Source organism: Neovison vison, chromosome 11 (genome assembly GCF_020171115.1).
Source record: "Neovison vison isolate M4711 chromosome 11, ASM_NN_V1, whole genome shotgun sequence".
Taxonomy (NCBI): Eukaryota; Metazoa; Chordata; class Mammalia; order Carnivora; family Mustelidae; genus Neogale; species Neogale vison.
Window position 1 is genome coordinate 88158313 of NC_058101.1, and position 13844 is coordinate 88172156.

Genomic DNA, 13844 nt, shown 5'->3' on the forward strand with positions numbered 1-13844 from the left:
ATACAGTGGTGTTTGAAGAGAAGAAAGCCCAGGTTCCCCCTACTTCTCCATCTTAACTCTTTCCACAAGGGTTTTTTTTTTTTAAGTTAGTTAGTTAGTTAGTTTGCTTATTTATTTATCTTAGAGACAGAGAGCAAGTGCAGGGGAGCAGGAGGAGCAGCGAGAGAGGGACAAGCAGACTTGGTGCTGAGCTGGATCCCATGACCCTGAGATCAAGCTGAGCTGAAATTAAGAGTCTGACTCAACCAGCTGAGCCATCCAGGTGCTCCATGATTTGATTTTGTAAGTTTTAATCATCTTCTATAAAAACATTCAGTAACAGCACAGGCATCTATTATAAAAAATAAGATATAAAAGAAAACACACTCAAAAAGAGCTCCAGAGTGAAACCAATTACTGTGACTTTATTACAATAGTTACAAACAATATTTTAGTTGTAATCATATCACAATTACTCAAACTATATACAAATAGGTATTTATACAAGACTACATTTAAAAAAAAGAAAAGGCAATTAATGACCAAAAAAAAAAATCACATTATCAACAAGATTTTTTTCTAAAAGTTATGGCCAGTAACAAAAATTCACAGTTACTTTGAAAATATTTTAAAGATGCAGGAATCGTATTGCACATAATACAATTATAAACCCTACTGAGCAGATTTATATATTTTAATCTAGTTTTTCACAAAATGTACATTATCATGCAATACTTCACTGTATATAGAATGGTGGAACTAGAATAAACAGGTTAACTTACAAACTTTCAATATAATGGCCAAAAAATTAGAGTTTTTTTAAGTTATACTGAAAATAATTTTACTATACAAAAAAAAAAGCACTCCAGTGTAATAAAACTTAACAGACACAATCTTAATTTGTTCACAGATCAAGTTACTTTTTTTAGTGTTCTTCTTTGTCTTTTCCTTTCTTTTCCTTTTCATCCTGTAGTGCAGTACCGAGCTTTTTTATAAGAACTGACAGAACCTTGTCAAGGGGGTCCATGACTCCTCTTTGAAGCCATTTAGGAATAGTAGTCCTGGCATGATGAAAGCCCAGTTTTTGAAGAATATAATCAACACCTACTGGATCAATCTTTCTTCCAGTCCAAGAAATTAATCTAAAATTACAAATAATAGGTATTAAGGAAGATAGTGTCATAACACAGTACTGAAGGTAGGTTCAAGAACATCACTAAGCCTCCATAATATGCTCAAGACGGACTGTTCTCAGTAGGTGCAATTGAATAATCTAAGTTATAATTCCTCGGTTTATTTTAACAGCATTCAAAAAATGTGATTCTATGTATTCTTGAGAGCCTATGTGTAGCAGTGGAGTTAAGTGAATTTCATTCTGATTTTTTTAAATTTTTATTTATTTATTTTTAAAGATTTTATTTATTTATTTGACAGACAGAGATCATAAGCAGGCAGAGAGAGAGGAAGGGAAGCAGGCTCCCTGCAGAGCAGAGAGCCCGATGCGGGGCTCGATCCCAGGACCCTGAGACCATGACCTGAGCCGAAGGCAGAGGCTTTAACCCACTGAGCCACCCAGGTGCCCCATTTCTGATTATTTTATTTTAGGCCTCTTAAGTTACAGGGTCATCTTGACATTTTAAGAACATCTAGTTCATTCTAAAAGATGTTAACTTGATGGGAGGATTCCTTTTACAATGTGCACATATATCAAATTATGACACCATCCTCTTAAAATATCTTACATGTTTTGTCAATTTTACCTCAATAAAGCTGAGAAAAAAAATAAGAGTTCAACATGTATGTGGCATAATGGTGGGGGATAAAAGGCTGAGACTTCCCGAGTTTTTGCTATGTACTAAACATGTTTGGGAAAAACCATTTTTTTCCATTTCCTTCCACATAGAGGAGCAGCCATTAGTGAAACACGCCTGGTCTTTCTCTGTTCCTATATTAATATCCTGTATTAATGATTTATCTGATAGGCAAGTTAACTGAGGAACTGGGTTGTATAGTTCAGTACTCTCTTCCCTACCTTAAGGGCCACTCATTTTGACTACTGCTCCATACAATAGGTTTCTCAAGGACAAACCCTTAAATAGGTTAGCCACAGCCTGTTCACAGCTGGTTACAGCTGGTTGAGTTCACAGGGCTGCCAACTGCAGAACTCAAGGTGGGGGAGGGCACACAATTCTGGTATTCTTCATGATGAAGATCTTGTAGGTAAGTCTAAACCTGGACTCTGAAGTAGAAGGCCTTTATTGCCAGACATCCAAACCACATTCTCTGCTATGAGCTTTATCACTATTAAAACTGTCATTTTGATTTCCAGCTGCCTCTCTCTCACTGTTCAATTGCTTCTGAACTTGGGCAGGAAAAGAGGGTATGAAGCACTGATCTGCTAAGACTCTACTAGTTATAAGCATTTTGCATTAATTAACTCATTTAACCATTGTAACAACCTTACAAGGTAGGTAATACTGTTTACCAAATTTTTCTTATGAGGCAACTGAAGGAGAAATAGGTTAGGTCCTTTGGCCAAGATAATTCAATTTACTATGCTATCTAGACAACAGGACTTACAGCTAGAGCTCTTCAACATTCTCCCCACCACTACACCATATTAACTAGTTTCTTGATGGTATGCTTTAAAAAAAGAATGGCAAATTAAACTTTTTATGCTCATTTTAAATTAAAAGATAATTTCATCATAGATTTACAAATACAAAACAAATTTTCTCGGTAGTTTTCTGCATTAGGATATTTGCAATATTTTTAATTTTGTTCTGAGTATTGACACTGTTAATAGTTCTCATGAGTATTTGTATTGTTAATACCAAATTTTATTTTATTTTTTAAAAATATTTTATTTATCAGAGAGAAACAGAGAGAGAGTGAGAGTACAAGCTGGGGGAGGGGCAGAGGGAGAAGGAGAAGCAGACTCCCTGCTGGGCAGGGAGCCTAATGTAGGGCTTGATCCCAAGACTCTGAGATCATGACTGAGCGGAAGGCAGATGCTTAACCAACCTAGCCATTAGGTGCCCCCAAAACCAAATTTTATTATAAATTATTAACACAAAGTCACTACTTTCTGCTTATACATGAGTCCACTGTATAATGGATATTTGGTTGCTATAGAATTATTTTGTGGCATAAATTTCTGAAATAATAACCTTATCTAAAAGAAATCTGTACTGTTCTGCAGAAATGTGCCAGAGTATGATGGACTTTTTTTTGATACTGTTATTCCATGATTCAGAGAGTTAAAATTTGATTAACAAAGCAGATGAGAGGAAAGGTAAAAATGACAGGAAGGTTGTGAGTGGTAACCATAAACAAGGACATACAGTGCAAGTACCACTAGTTAGAGCTGCCATTATAAATGTAATTAAGATTGGAAAATTTGGAAATTTTAATATGAAAATAGGTTGATATAATTGGGATCATGACTGTAGTAGAACAGTCTCGGTAAATGAACCTGAATCTGACAGCATTAAATTCAACATTTCGGGGAGCGCCTGGGTGGCTCAGTGGGTTAAAGCCTCTGCCTTCAGCTCAGGTCATGATCCCAGTGTCCTGGATCGGGCCCCGCATCGGGCTCTCTGCTCCGCAGGGAGCCTGCTTCCTCCTCTCTCTCTGCCTGCTTCTCTGCCTACTTGTGATCTCTGTCTATCAAATAAATAAATAAAATCTTTAAAAAAAAAATTCAACATTTCGGGATTGTTGAATTGCTTATTGTTTAGCACGCAGACAGAACAACTCTGTGACATTGTAAGTTCTATTACACTGTTGTAACATGTGTGAGAAATTGTAATAATTCCTTAATGATGATGTATGGCTGTTATTGTGTCGTCCCAAACTAAGAAACAAAAAAGTTTACTGCAGGTCCCTCACACACCTGAAAATAATATCCTGGTGAAAAAGATGGTTAAAAAAAAAAAAAAAGCAACGGTGGACATGGAGTTATTCTCATCTGTTAGTGATTAACTGATGGAATGTCACACAGTGGAGAGTGCTGAGCTATTTGTGGTGGCTGTGCTTCTTTTGTGTTGTGCTAGAAGCACTTAAAAAAGCAGAAAGGAGCAGAAAACATGGCCAGAAGTTAGTGATGTTATAAGTAGCTAACTTCTAAAAACTGTTTTTGGTAAACTGTATATAACTTGCTCCATTATTTATGACCTTTTCCTCATGATAATCCCACAGAATACAGGGAAATATATATAACCACTACTTACCTGAGAGTGGGTTCGAGATGCCATGTGTTGCACATAAAATCTCTCCAGTCCACAGTTGTATAAGTGATGCTGTCCTCTCTGTCTCTCTCAGAGGAATTGTCATCATGTATAATAATTGGGCTTTTCTGTCCTGGTCGAGTAGATAAAATCCGAGGTGGAAAAATGGCTATAATGAAAATGATAGATTAATATTACAAATAGATAACTTATAAATTTATTTGAAATCACCATATGAACAGTATAATTGGCTCCATTTGTCATTTTACTTATGAACAGGCCAATTAATTTAATTACCTATCAGAAAAACTAGTATTTTAAAATAAGCCATAAATAACTTCTTAAAGTTATTTCTTTAAAGACAATATCAAAGTTAGCATGTCACTTTTTTTTTTTTGAGGAATAGCATATATTTTACATATATTTGCATGCTTAAAACTAATGGTAAACAATGCTGAGATTTATTTGATAGCAAGGATGGCTGCAGTGGACATTTTATAAATGTAAAATATATGTAAAATATATTTTTATATTTTATATATGTAAAATATATTTACATATATATAATATATATATAATATATTTGTGTGCTTAAAACTAATGGTAAAGAATGCTGAGATTTACTTGATAGCAAAGAATGACTGCAGGTTGACATTTTTTAGCAATTTTATTGAGATACAATTCATGTATCATACAGTTCACTCATTTAAGGTGAACTATTCAAGGGCACCTGGGTGGTTCAGATGGTTAAGCATCTGCCTTTGGTTCAGATCATGATCACAGGGTCCTGGGACTGAGTCCTGGATCTCTCTCTGTCTTTCTCTCTGTCTCTCATGAATAAATAAATAAAATCTTAAAAAAAAGAAAAGTGTACCACTCGGTAGTTTTAGGATGTTACTGTCTCTCTATATATTTGAACACTGGTAATAAGTTAGGAACTTTTTATGTACGTGGTCTTTCACTCTTTAAAATGAATACTCAAATGTTTTATGAAAGACAAATTCTTTTTAAATTAGTGATCATAATATATATAAAAATAAAATCAAATCTGAGACAATGTAGCTTTCATTTGGCAAACTTTAATGTATATAGCATTTCTTTTTATTTATTTATTTATTTATTTGAGAGAGAGAGACAGTGAGAGAGAGCACGAGCGAGGAGAAGGTCAGAGAGCGAAGCAGACTCCCCATGGAGCTGGGAGCCTGATGCGGGACTCGATCCAGGGACTCCAGGATCACGCCCTGAGCCGAAGGCAGTCGTCCAACCAACTGAGCCACCCAGGCGTCCCGTATATAGCATTTCTTTTAGAGCAGAGGTTTTCAAGACACAAATTGGGCATAAAATAATAGATAAATTAGGTAATATGACAGGCATTATGTAACTCTGGTTTTAACTTTATCATGAATTAGCAGTAGGGGATAACATATTCATTGGGAATGAGCCTAGGAATAAAACTGTCCTTACATTCACATTACATAAGAATATAGATGCCTCCTCATAGTCACTCTGCTTTTATTTCTGGTAGTTGTTACAGTGCTACAGTATCTTGATGTTCTAGAAATATGTTGATTCTAGTCTAGCCTTACATGCTGTTAAAGATTATTCGCAGGCATGTTTATGCTTATTTTGGTCAAAACTAATTGCTTTTAGTTTTTAATTACAAAATACACTTATAACTATTAAAATATTTTTATTTATAATTCAAATTCCTAAAAACAATAACATTTGGTTATTGTAAATCTTATAATCAATCCTTATTTCCTTTTTCCCATTAAAATAGTGTTATACAAATTTGATTTTCTACTTTTAAATATAATTTATATGTAATAAATTAATTTCAGGTGTACAAGGTGATTTAGCAAGTACATATACTTTGAAATGCTTGCCATGAGAACGATATTAAAATATTACTAATTATATTCCTTATGTTGTACTTTTAATCCCCATGATTTATATTTTTTAATTTTTTTTTCCCCATGACTTATTTTATAACTGGAAGTTTGTAGCTCTTAATTCCCTTTATCCATTTTGTCCATTTTCCCACTCCTCTCCCCTTGGCAACCACCAGGTTGTCCTCACTGGGTCTGTTTCTCTTTTTTTGTTGTGGTGCATGAGTCTGTATCTAAAAAGAAAGTGGGTTTGTTTTTTTTTTTAAATATGCACAGTTCATGGCAGACCAAAACCAAAACATATTTCATAAAATGACAAGATTTCACATAATAACTGCAAAAGAAATCTGGCAGACTTTTATACAGACATGGACTAGAAAAGAATTCTGAACTTCACAGGTTTATTCAGAGTCTCTGTTATTTTTCCCCATATTAAATTTAAATATTAAGGCACAGAGAAAAACAAGAGGATTACTAGGGATTGGTATATGTTGGTGCTTTAAGTGAAGACTGGATCAAATGATATATAATATTTTTGATTATATGGTTTTAGTCATTTAAGTTTCAACTAATGTCTCACAGATTTCTTCCAGTCATCATTACTGATTTTACTCTCACTGGATTTTTGGCATGTAGATTTAACAGTAATGGAGCAGCAATTCAATCTATGTTATGCCGCTTTTGCATTGTTTTTTGATAATCTGTTTTCTTCACTTAAACATTCATCATGAGACCATCTTGAAATACCTGCTAGACAAATTTTGTCTTTTTGCTCATTTTAAAAATGAAGTATTACAGGGTGACCTAAACAAATAGCACGTATTCCAAGCAATTAAAAAAAAAAAATCACATCTGCTATTTTACTACTATATATTCCTATATTTGTGCAATAATTACTTATTGGGTAAAGACCATATGTTTGGAGACTATTCCATATCATCATATTTCTGACGACTTCATTTTTTTAAATACTACAGAGTATTCCATTCCATTATATGGACACCATTATCTATTCAACCAGTTCTATAGGGATATTAAGGTCACCATATGTTTCTTAATGGACAAACTTATATTTCCAGGAGATAAACCAACGTTAGCTAGCTCATAAAAATAAAACACCACCACTGAAGTTCAAATTATTTATTTATGAAAAGATAATGTTTTCTGCATTCTAAACAGATTTATCTACTTATTTGTTTTCCTAACAATGTATATAATTCATGCTATTACGTAGTTGTTCTTTTAGCCATTTCATTTGACTAGCAATATTTCCTCAAAGAGCTTTTCCTTATCTTCCTCCTTTGTGAGATTCTCCTACAAGGCCTGATAATGTACATAACAAACATGGAAACATTTTGTAAAGTATCAAACACCATTCAGTGTGAGTTACATTTAGAAAAAGAGTGTCACGGACATAGCAGACCCTCAGAAACTCTGTCACATAGTTTTACTAATATATTATTTATATTTATTTCACCGATTGATATATATATTTTTAATTTATTTATTTTCAGAAAAACAGTATTCATTATTTTTTCACCACACCCAGTGCTCCATGCAATCCGTGCCCTCTATAATACCCACCACCTGGTACCCCAAACTCTCACCCCCCTGCCACTTCCAACCCCTCAGATTGTTTTTCAGAGTCCATAGTCTCTCGTGGTTCACCTCCCCTTCCAATTTACCCCAACTCCCTTCTCCTCTCTAACACCCCTTGTCCTCCATGCTATTTGTTATGCTCCACAAATAAGTGAAACCATATGATAATTGACTCTCTCTGCTTGACTGATTTCACTCAGCATAATGTCTTCCAGTCCCGTCCATGTATTTACAACTCAAAGGAAGGAGACACATTCCACTCATTTTATCACTAGACCATAAAAATCCATTTAAATGACACGGACAACAGCCTTTGCTGAAATTGGCAAGGAAAAAAAAAAACGCTACTCACCTTTTTCTTTTTCTTTAAGATAAGCTGACACTAAATCATGAAGAAACATGATGAGCTCAGCATCCATAGTCACACAAATGTGGTCAGTGAACTCTGTCACCACACTGCATTCTACCTTCGGCTTCAGGCTGGCATCTGTAATGGCAAAGTTCTATAGTAAAACACTTAATGAGATATGTCCCTTTCTCTTCCTGTTTATAAGGGATTTACAAGGGTTTATGTAAATGCATCCATTTAAATGCAACTATAGACAATTGAGTAGTTTCTGTAAGTGATTTACAAATGATAATATAGTTTACTGAGCACTTTCCAAGTATATGCCACTTACTCCTCATAAAACATTCTAAATGAAATCCTATTATTGTCCCCATTTTACTGAAGAGAAAGAGGCACAAATGGATTAAATTATTTGCCAGAAGCCAAAGCTGGGAAGAAAAACTAAGTAAATAAACTAGACTATATTACTACTACACAAATAACCTGTGAGAAAACAGTAATTTGAAGTTCCTTTAGAATTTTCTTGGTAACTTTAAAAACTATTTTTCTACATACCCTGTAATGAAGGTTCCTGTGGTTCTTGAACATGAATGGATTTAAATTCAAGCTGCATCCTTGGTAATGCAAAGATAGTCTCTGTTTCATGATTGTAGCTAGAACCTCCTCTGAATCCACTCAACAAACTAGAATTCTTCACCGTAGTGCTATTCTCAGTATTATTAGCATCAACATTACGAAGCAGGTTTAGCTCTATATGGACAATAATAAAGACAAGAAGAACCAAATTAAACCAACAGGCAATGATAAACCTATAGCTTTCATGACACTATCATACACAGAATTTTAGAAGCTGGAAAAGAATGACGCACATTTTTAAAAGTAGAGCCATATAAAGCTTTGGTCTTGAGAATAGTTACCTATATATATTAATCTATTGAAATATATTTATATATAAATATAGTGATATGTTTACATATATACGTAGTGTTTTACTCATATATATAGATAGTGATGTATATCACTATTCTCAAGACTGAAGCTTTATAACATGATTTTTGGATAAACCTAATACACTTTATTTTTGTTTGTCAAACTTTAAAATGAATACCATTTTTAACTAAATTTCTGTCTAAATTTAAGTCTTTCATTAGGCTCAGAGTTCTCCATTGATTGAATACTTTACTCTTACATAGAATTTGCAAATAAATATGTTCCTGACCTTGAAATAAGATAGAAGTCCTGATTTTCCCCAACATAAGTGCTACAGTTTTCTTATAAAAATTAGCAGTTCTCAGGTACTCAGGTAGCAGTGCAGTTGGCTAATAGCCCCTCCATGGTATCCCAGCCAAAAGAACCCTTTCCTCAAAAAATCTCTCTTTGGAATGTAGCAGAGTCAGTACATAACAGTCAATACATGCACAATCTTCTAATTTACTTCCTTACCCTTCTTTGTTCTCAGAACCTTTTTAATAGTCTCTAATCCCTGGCGCTGCCTATTCCATAGTAACTATTTTCAGTGGTGCCCAAGTCATCTTTCCCATTTTGAAAGGTGGTTATTTTTAAGGAAAACATTCAAGTCTTAGCAGGTCTCAGTGTAGTCACTTTTCCATGATTGGTAATATCAGTACTATAAACTTGAACACAAAAACAGCCACAAAATAAGAATTTTCCTGGCCACATTATTATAAGACTTGTGATTCTAATCAAATGGAAAAACCCATCAAAAGCACTCTTTTTAAACTTACTTCATAGGAATATTATTTAGTTTTATATTATTCCAACCACCCCAAACCTTAAAGTTGGTGGCATTCTATTACTTAGTTATATAGTAACTTTACCAAGCTTCTCCTGTTTAGCATCACTACAAAAATATTTTTCTAACTATAATAAACGTTGTTTATTTAAACCAACTTTATTTTGAATATTTTCAGTTACATGTAAAATAATTTTTAGTCTATGAGATGTTACACTACCAGGATGCTAAATCAGGTACTAATATTGTTATTTATGAGTAAAATGAAACTAGTTTAATTAAAGAATTGAAAATTCTCCCTCCACTTAAATTCTAAACACAGGCAACAGAGCCCCAAATAAAGAAAATAAATCTCTCCAAAGAAATAATTTTTAACCTTCATTCCTTGTGGCTGTAACATAGTTGAACCATTCTTTTACACTTGCTACTCCATGGGGTGGGTTTTCATGGCGACGCCTTGTTATCTTGGTTATTGTTGCCATAGGACTTTCCAAAGCCCCACATGGTTTGGTAACCATGGTATTGTGGCCCAGATGAAAATCCAATGTTTGTACTATATATGTAGAATGATCACTAGAGCCTAGAAGAAAAGTTTCTTGATGTTAACAAACTACATTTAGATGCAAGAAAACAGTTGTGACTCTAGATTAATAGAATTAGTTAACTTAAACATAGATAAGGGTATAAAAAAGTGAGAAGTAAGAAAAAAAAATCACAAATAATTTTTCTTTCTTGTAGTTATAACTGGATTTATCCCTGGTGATGAGTAGCATCCATTTTTTTCCTTCATCATTAAGAAATCACATATTAGGAACTAGAGCGTATCATGCTTAGCGAAATAAGTCAAGCGGAGAAAGACAACTATCATATGATCTCCCTGATATGAGGAAGTGGTGATGCAACATGGGGGCTTAAGAGGGTAGGAGAAGAATCCATGAAACAAGATGGGATAGGGAGGGAGACAAACCGTAAGTGACTCTTAATCTCACGAAACAAACTGTGAGTTGCTGGGGGGAGGGGGGTTGGGAGAAGGGGGATAGGGTTATGGACATTGGGGAGGGTATGTGCTTTTGGGTAAATTGGAAGGGGAGGTGAACCATGAGAGACTATGGACTCTGAAAAACAATCTGAGGGGTTTGAAGTGGCGGGGGCGGGGTGGGAGGTTGGGGTACCAGGTGGTGGGTATTATAGAGGGCACGGATTGCATGGAGCACTGGGTGTGGTGAAAAAATAATGAATACTGTTTTTCTGAAAATAAATAAATTGGAAAAAAAAAAGAAATCACATATTAGGAAATAATAACTAAAAGGAAGGAGGTTTATCACTGTAAATACAGGTAAAAGCATAGCCTTACCAAAAAAGTTTACAGTTTTAGTCTTGACTATTTCCTTAAACTACCACCATGAGTCTTTATATTTTTATACTATTTATAATAACTATTATTATGACTGTGGCCAGCCACAACAGCAGAAACTTTAATTGCCCAGAAACAGAATGAGATGGCAAGTTCAGAAGAAAGTCCTTTAACATGTTTCAGATTTTACAGATATTGATTCACTGGCAATGAACTCCTTGACATGTTAAGTACATGAGAACAGAGTTGGACTTCAGAAATATAATGAAAACATACAAAAGACATGAGAAAGGAAAATTTCTGTCATTTATAATCATATCAGATGGTAAGAAAAGGTAAAAGTTACAAATGTGTCAATTTACCATCTTCCCAGATTTTCTGAGCTTCGGTCCAAAAAGCAATATTTGGTTCTTCTAGGTGAAAAAGGGCCCAGGATTTTGAACGGAAATTTGGACCATGAAAACAAGCCAGTGTCATATGATTTCCATGTAAGCTCATTGATCCTCCAAACTGCATTCCATTTTCTGGTAATGGAATCTGAAATAAGGATATGTGGCATCCTGATACCACCTTCAATACTCCAGGCCAATGTCGATGATGAGCTGCATCGAGCACTGCAAGAAAACCAAAACCCACTTATTCTCAAAGGCCTCACAAACACCCTGAATGGCAGTAGGAAGGCAGCAAGTGGCTATTTTCTAGAGCTGAAGTGATGCAGGGAAGGGATGAAAACAATTCAATACCTGGTTAACATTAAGTAGAAGCTAACAAAAATATAGTCTGTGAAAAGATGCTACGTAAGGATGGATAGAAACTAATGAAAGTAGTAACTTGCTATAATAACTACAACTTAACACTTCAGTAATGAGTCATGATTTATAAAGTGCTGGCATTAACTTTTATACAATTCTCACAATAGCTCTGTAAATTAGGGATTTGATCTAGAATCCTTTCAAGTGAAGCAGAAGAGAGGTTAATTGAACTAGTCATTAGAAGATCTATAAGTCAAATAGAAGTCTTCTCTCTCTCTTTTTTTTTTTTTTTTTTTTAACTCGCTTATAGCCTAGCTACTCAAAAGTGAAGTCTGAGGACTGAAGTCGGCCAGCAGCGTCAGCATCACCTGGCAACTTGTTAGAGAGAAACTGAGACAAGTCCACCTTATACTTTCTGTATCAAAATCTGTATTTTAATGGGATTTCCAAGTGTTTCAGGTACACATTAAAGTTTGAGAAGCACTAATCAGATGTAACATTCATATTTATACTTCTCACTTATCCCAATAATGTCCTTTTTGGCTGTTTTCCACAATTCTCATTCCAGTTAGTTAGCATTTCTCTTTAGTTTCCTTTAATCTAAAAACAGTTCCCTAAGCCTGGTTTGTTTTTCAAGACAAGGACTTTTTTTTAAGAATCTAGGTCAGAAGTTTTGGGGAACATCTCTCTAATTTGTATATGCCTGACCACCAATTCTAGTTTAAAGGAAATATAGAGATTAGAGGAACAGGATAAATGAAACTATAAGCAAACAACTGAAAAAAAATTTAGAAGATAGGACAACTGGCTATGTCTCTTCAACAACTCAGGTCATTAGAAAAAGGACTATGCTGCATTAAGAGAGTAAAGGAACATAACCAGATTTAACCTGGGATCTTGACTCTGATATATTGGTTTAGACAAACCAGTTTTAAGAATAATTTTAGGTCATTTATAGGATGTGGTTAGAAAGCCAGAGAAGAGAAATATTTAGCAAAATGGAAAACTGGATACATATATGGTACTGATACTCTATGGTACATAGATATTATTTGGATACTATTCACTAGACAAGGTTATAAAACAATATGAATAATATTTTGGTAAAAAGTATATGTCTTATATAGGTTTATAGAAAATTATCTAAAAGTATATTCTCTAAATTGTTTAGAGTGATGATTTCTGGGTGGAATGTGATGTTTCAGTTTTTGCTTATATGTATTTCCTAGGCTTTTCCAATGCACATGTACTGCTTCTGTGATTATTAAGAGTTATTTAAAATGATCCCCATGGGCGCCTGGGTGGCTCAGTGGGTTAAGCTTCTGCCTTCAGCTTGGGTAATGATCTCAGGGTCTTGGGATAGAGGCCCAAGCAGGGAGCCTGCTTCCCACCCCCCTCTGTCTGCCTCTCTGCCTACTTGTGATCTCTCTCTCTCATCAAATAAATAAATAAAATCTTAATAAAATAAAATAACCCCGATTCTGACACTTTTCACTACTTTTACCTCTCTGGTTAAAGCTGTAATCATTTGTTGCCTGGACCCTTCCGATAGCCTTCTTAATATAACTATGCTTGCAACAACACTAATGGGAATTACTGCATTGGTCTCTACTCCCACTCTTTAGCCACCTATAGTCTATTCTTCACACAGCAGCCAGAGTGATTCTTCAAAAAGGAGTATTTTAAGAAAAAGTAAATCAAATATGAAAACTGTCCAGAACTCTCCAATAGCTAGCCATCATATTCAAAATCTTATCTGTGGCCATTCACGTCCAACACTTTCTTACTTGCTTACTCTGTTCCATCAAAGCAGCCACCTTAATGATCCTCAAATAAGCCGAGTTTCTTCTGCGGTAGGAGCTTTGCACTTTTTGATAGGCCCCTGTACCCAGAACTCTCTTCCCCAGTAGAGATCTTTCTAGCCTAGAACTTTAAAAGGC

The 13844-nt window shown here is 34.7% G+C and overlaps 1 protein-coding gene across 9 annotated transcripts in view; it reads right to left on the reverse strand.

The window, feature by feature from the left end:
* Nucleotides 1-377: 377 nt before the first annotated feature.
* The window catches only part of KIAA1109 (KIAA1109 ortholog), a 214429-nt gene continuing 200962 nt past the window's right edge, over nt 378-13844 (reverse strand). For all 9 annotated transcript variants that reach the window (XM_044224067.1, XM_044224069.1, XM_044224068.1 and 6 more), the window contains 6 exons: nt 11515-11766; nt 10175-10378; nt 8601-8795; nt 8049-8183; nt 4212-4377; nt 378-1121 (listed from right to left, as the gene is read on the reverse strand). In XM_044224067.1, coding sequence (XP_044080002.1) covers nt 905-1121; nt 4212-4377; nt 8049-8183; nt 8601-8795; nt 10175-10378; nt 11515-11766 — 1169 coding nt within the window. In that variant the 3' untranslated portion in view covers nt 378-904. The remainder of the gene's footprint in view (nt 1122-4211; nt 4378-8048; nt 8184-8600; nt 8796-10174; nt 10379-11514; nt 11767-13844) is intronic.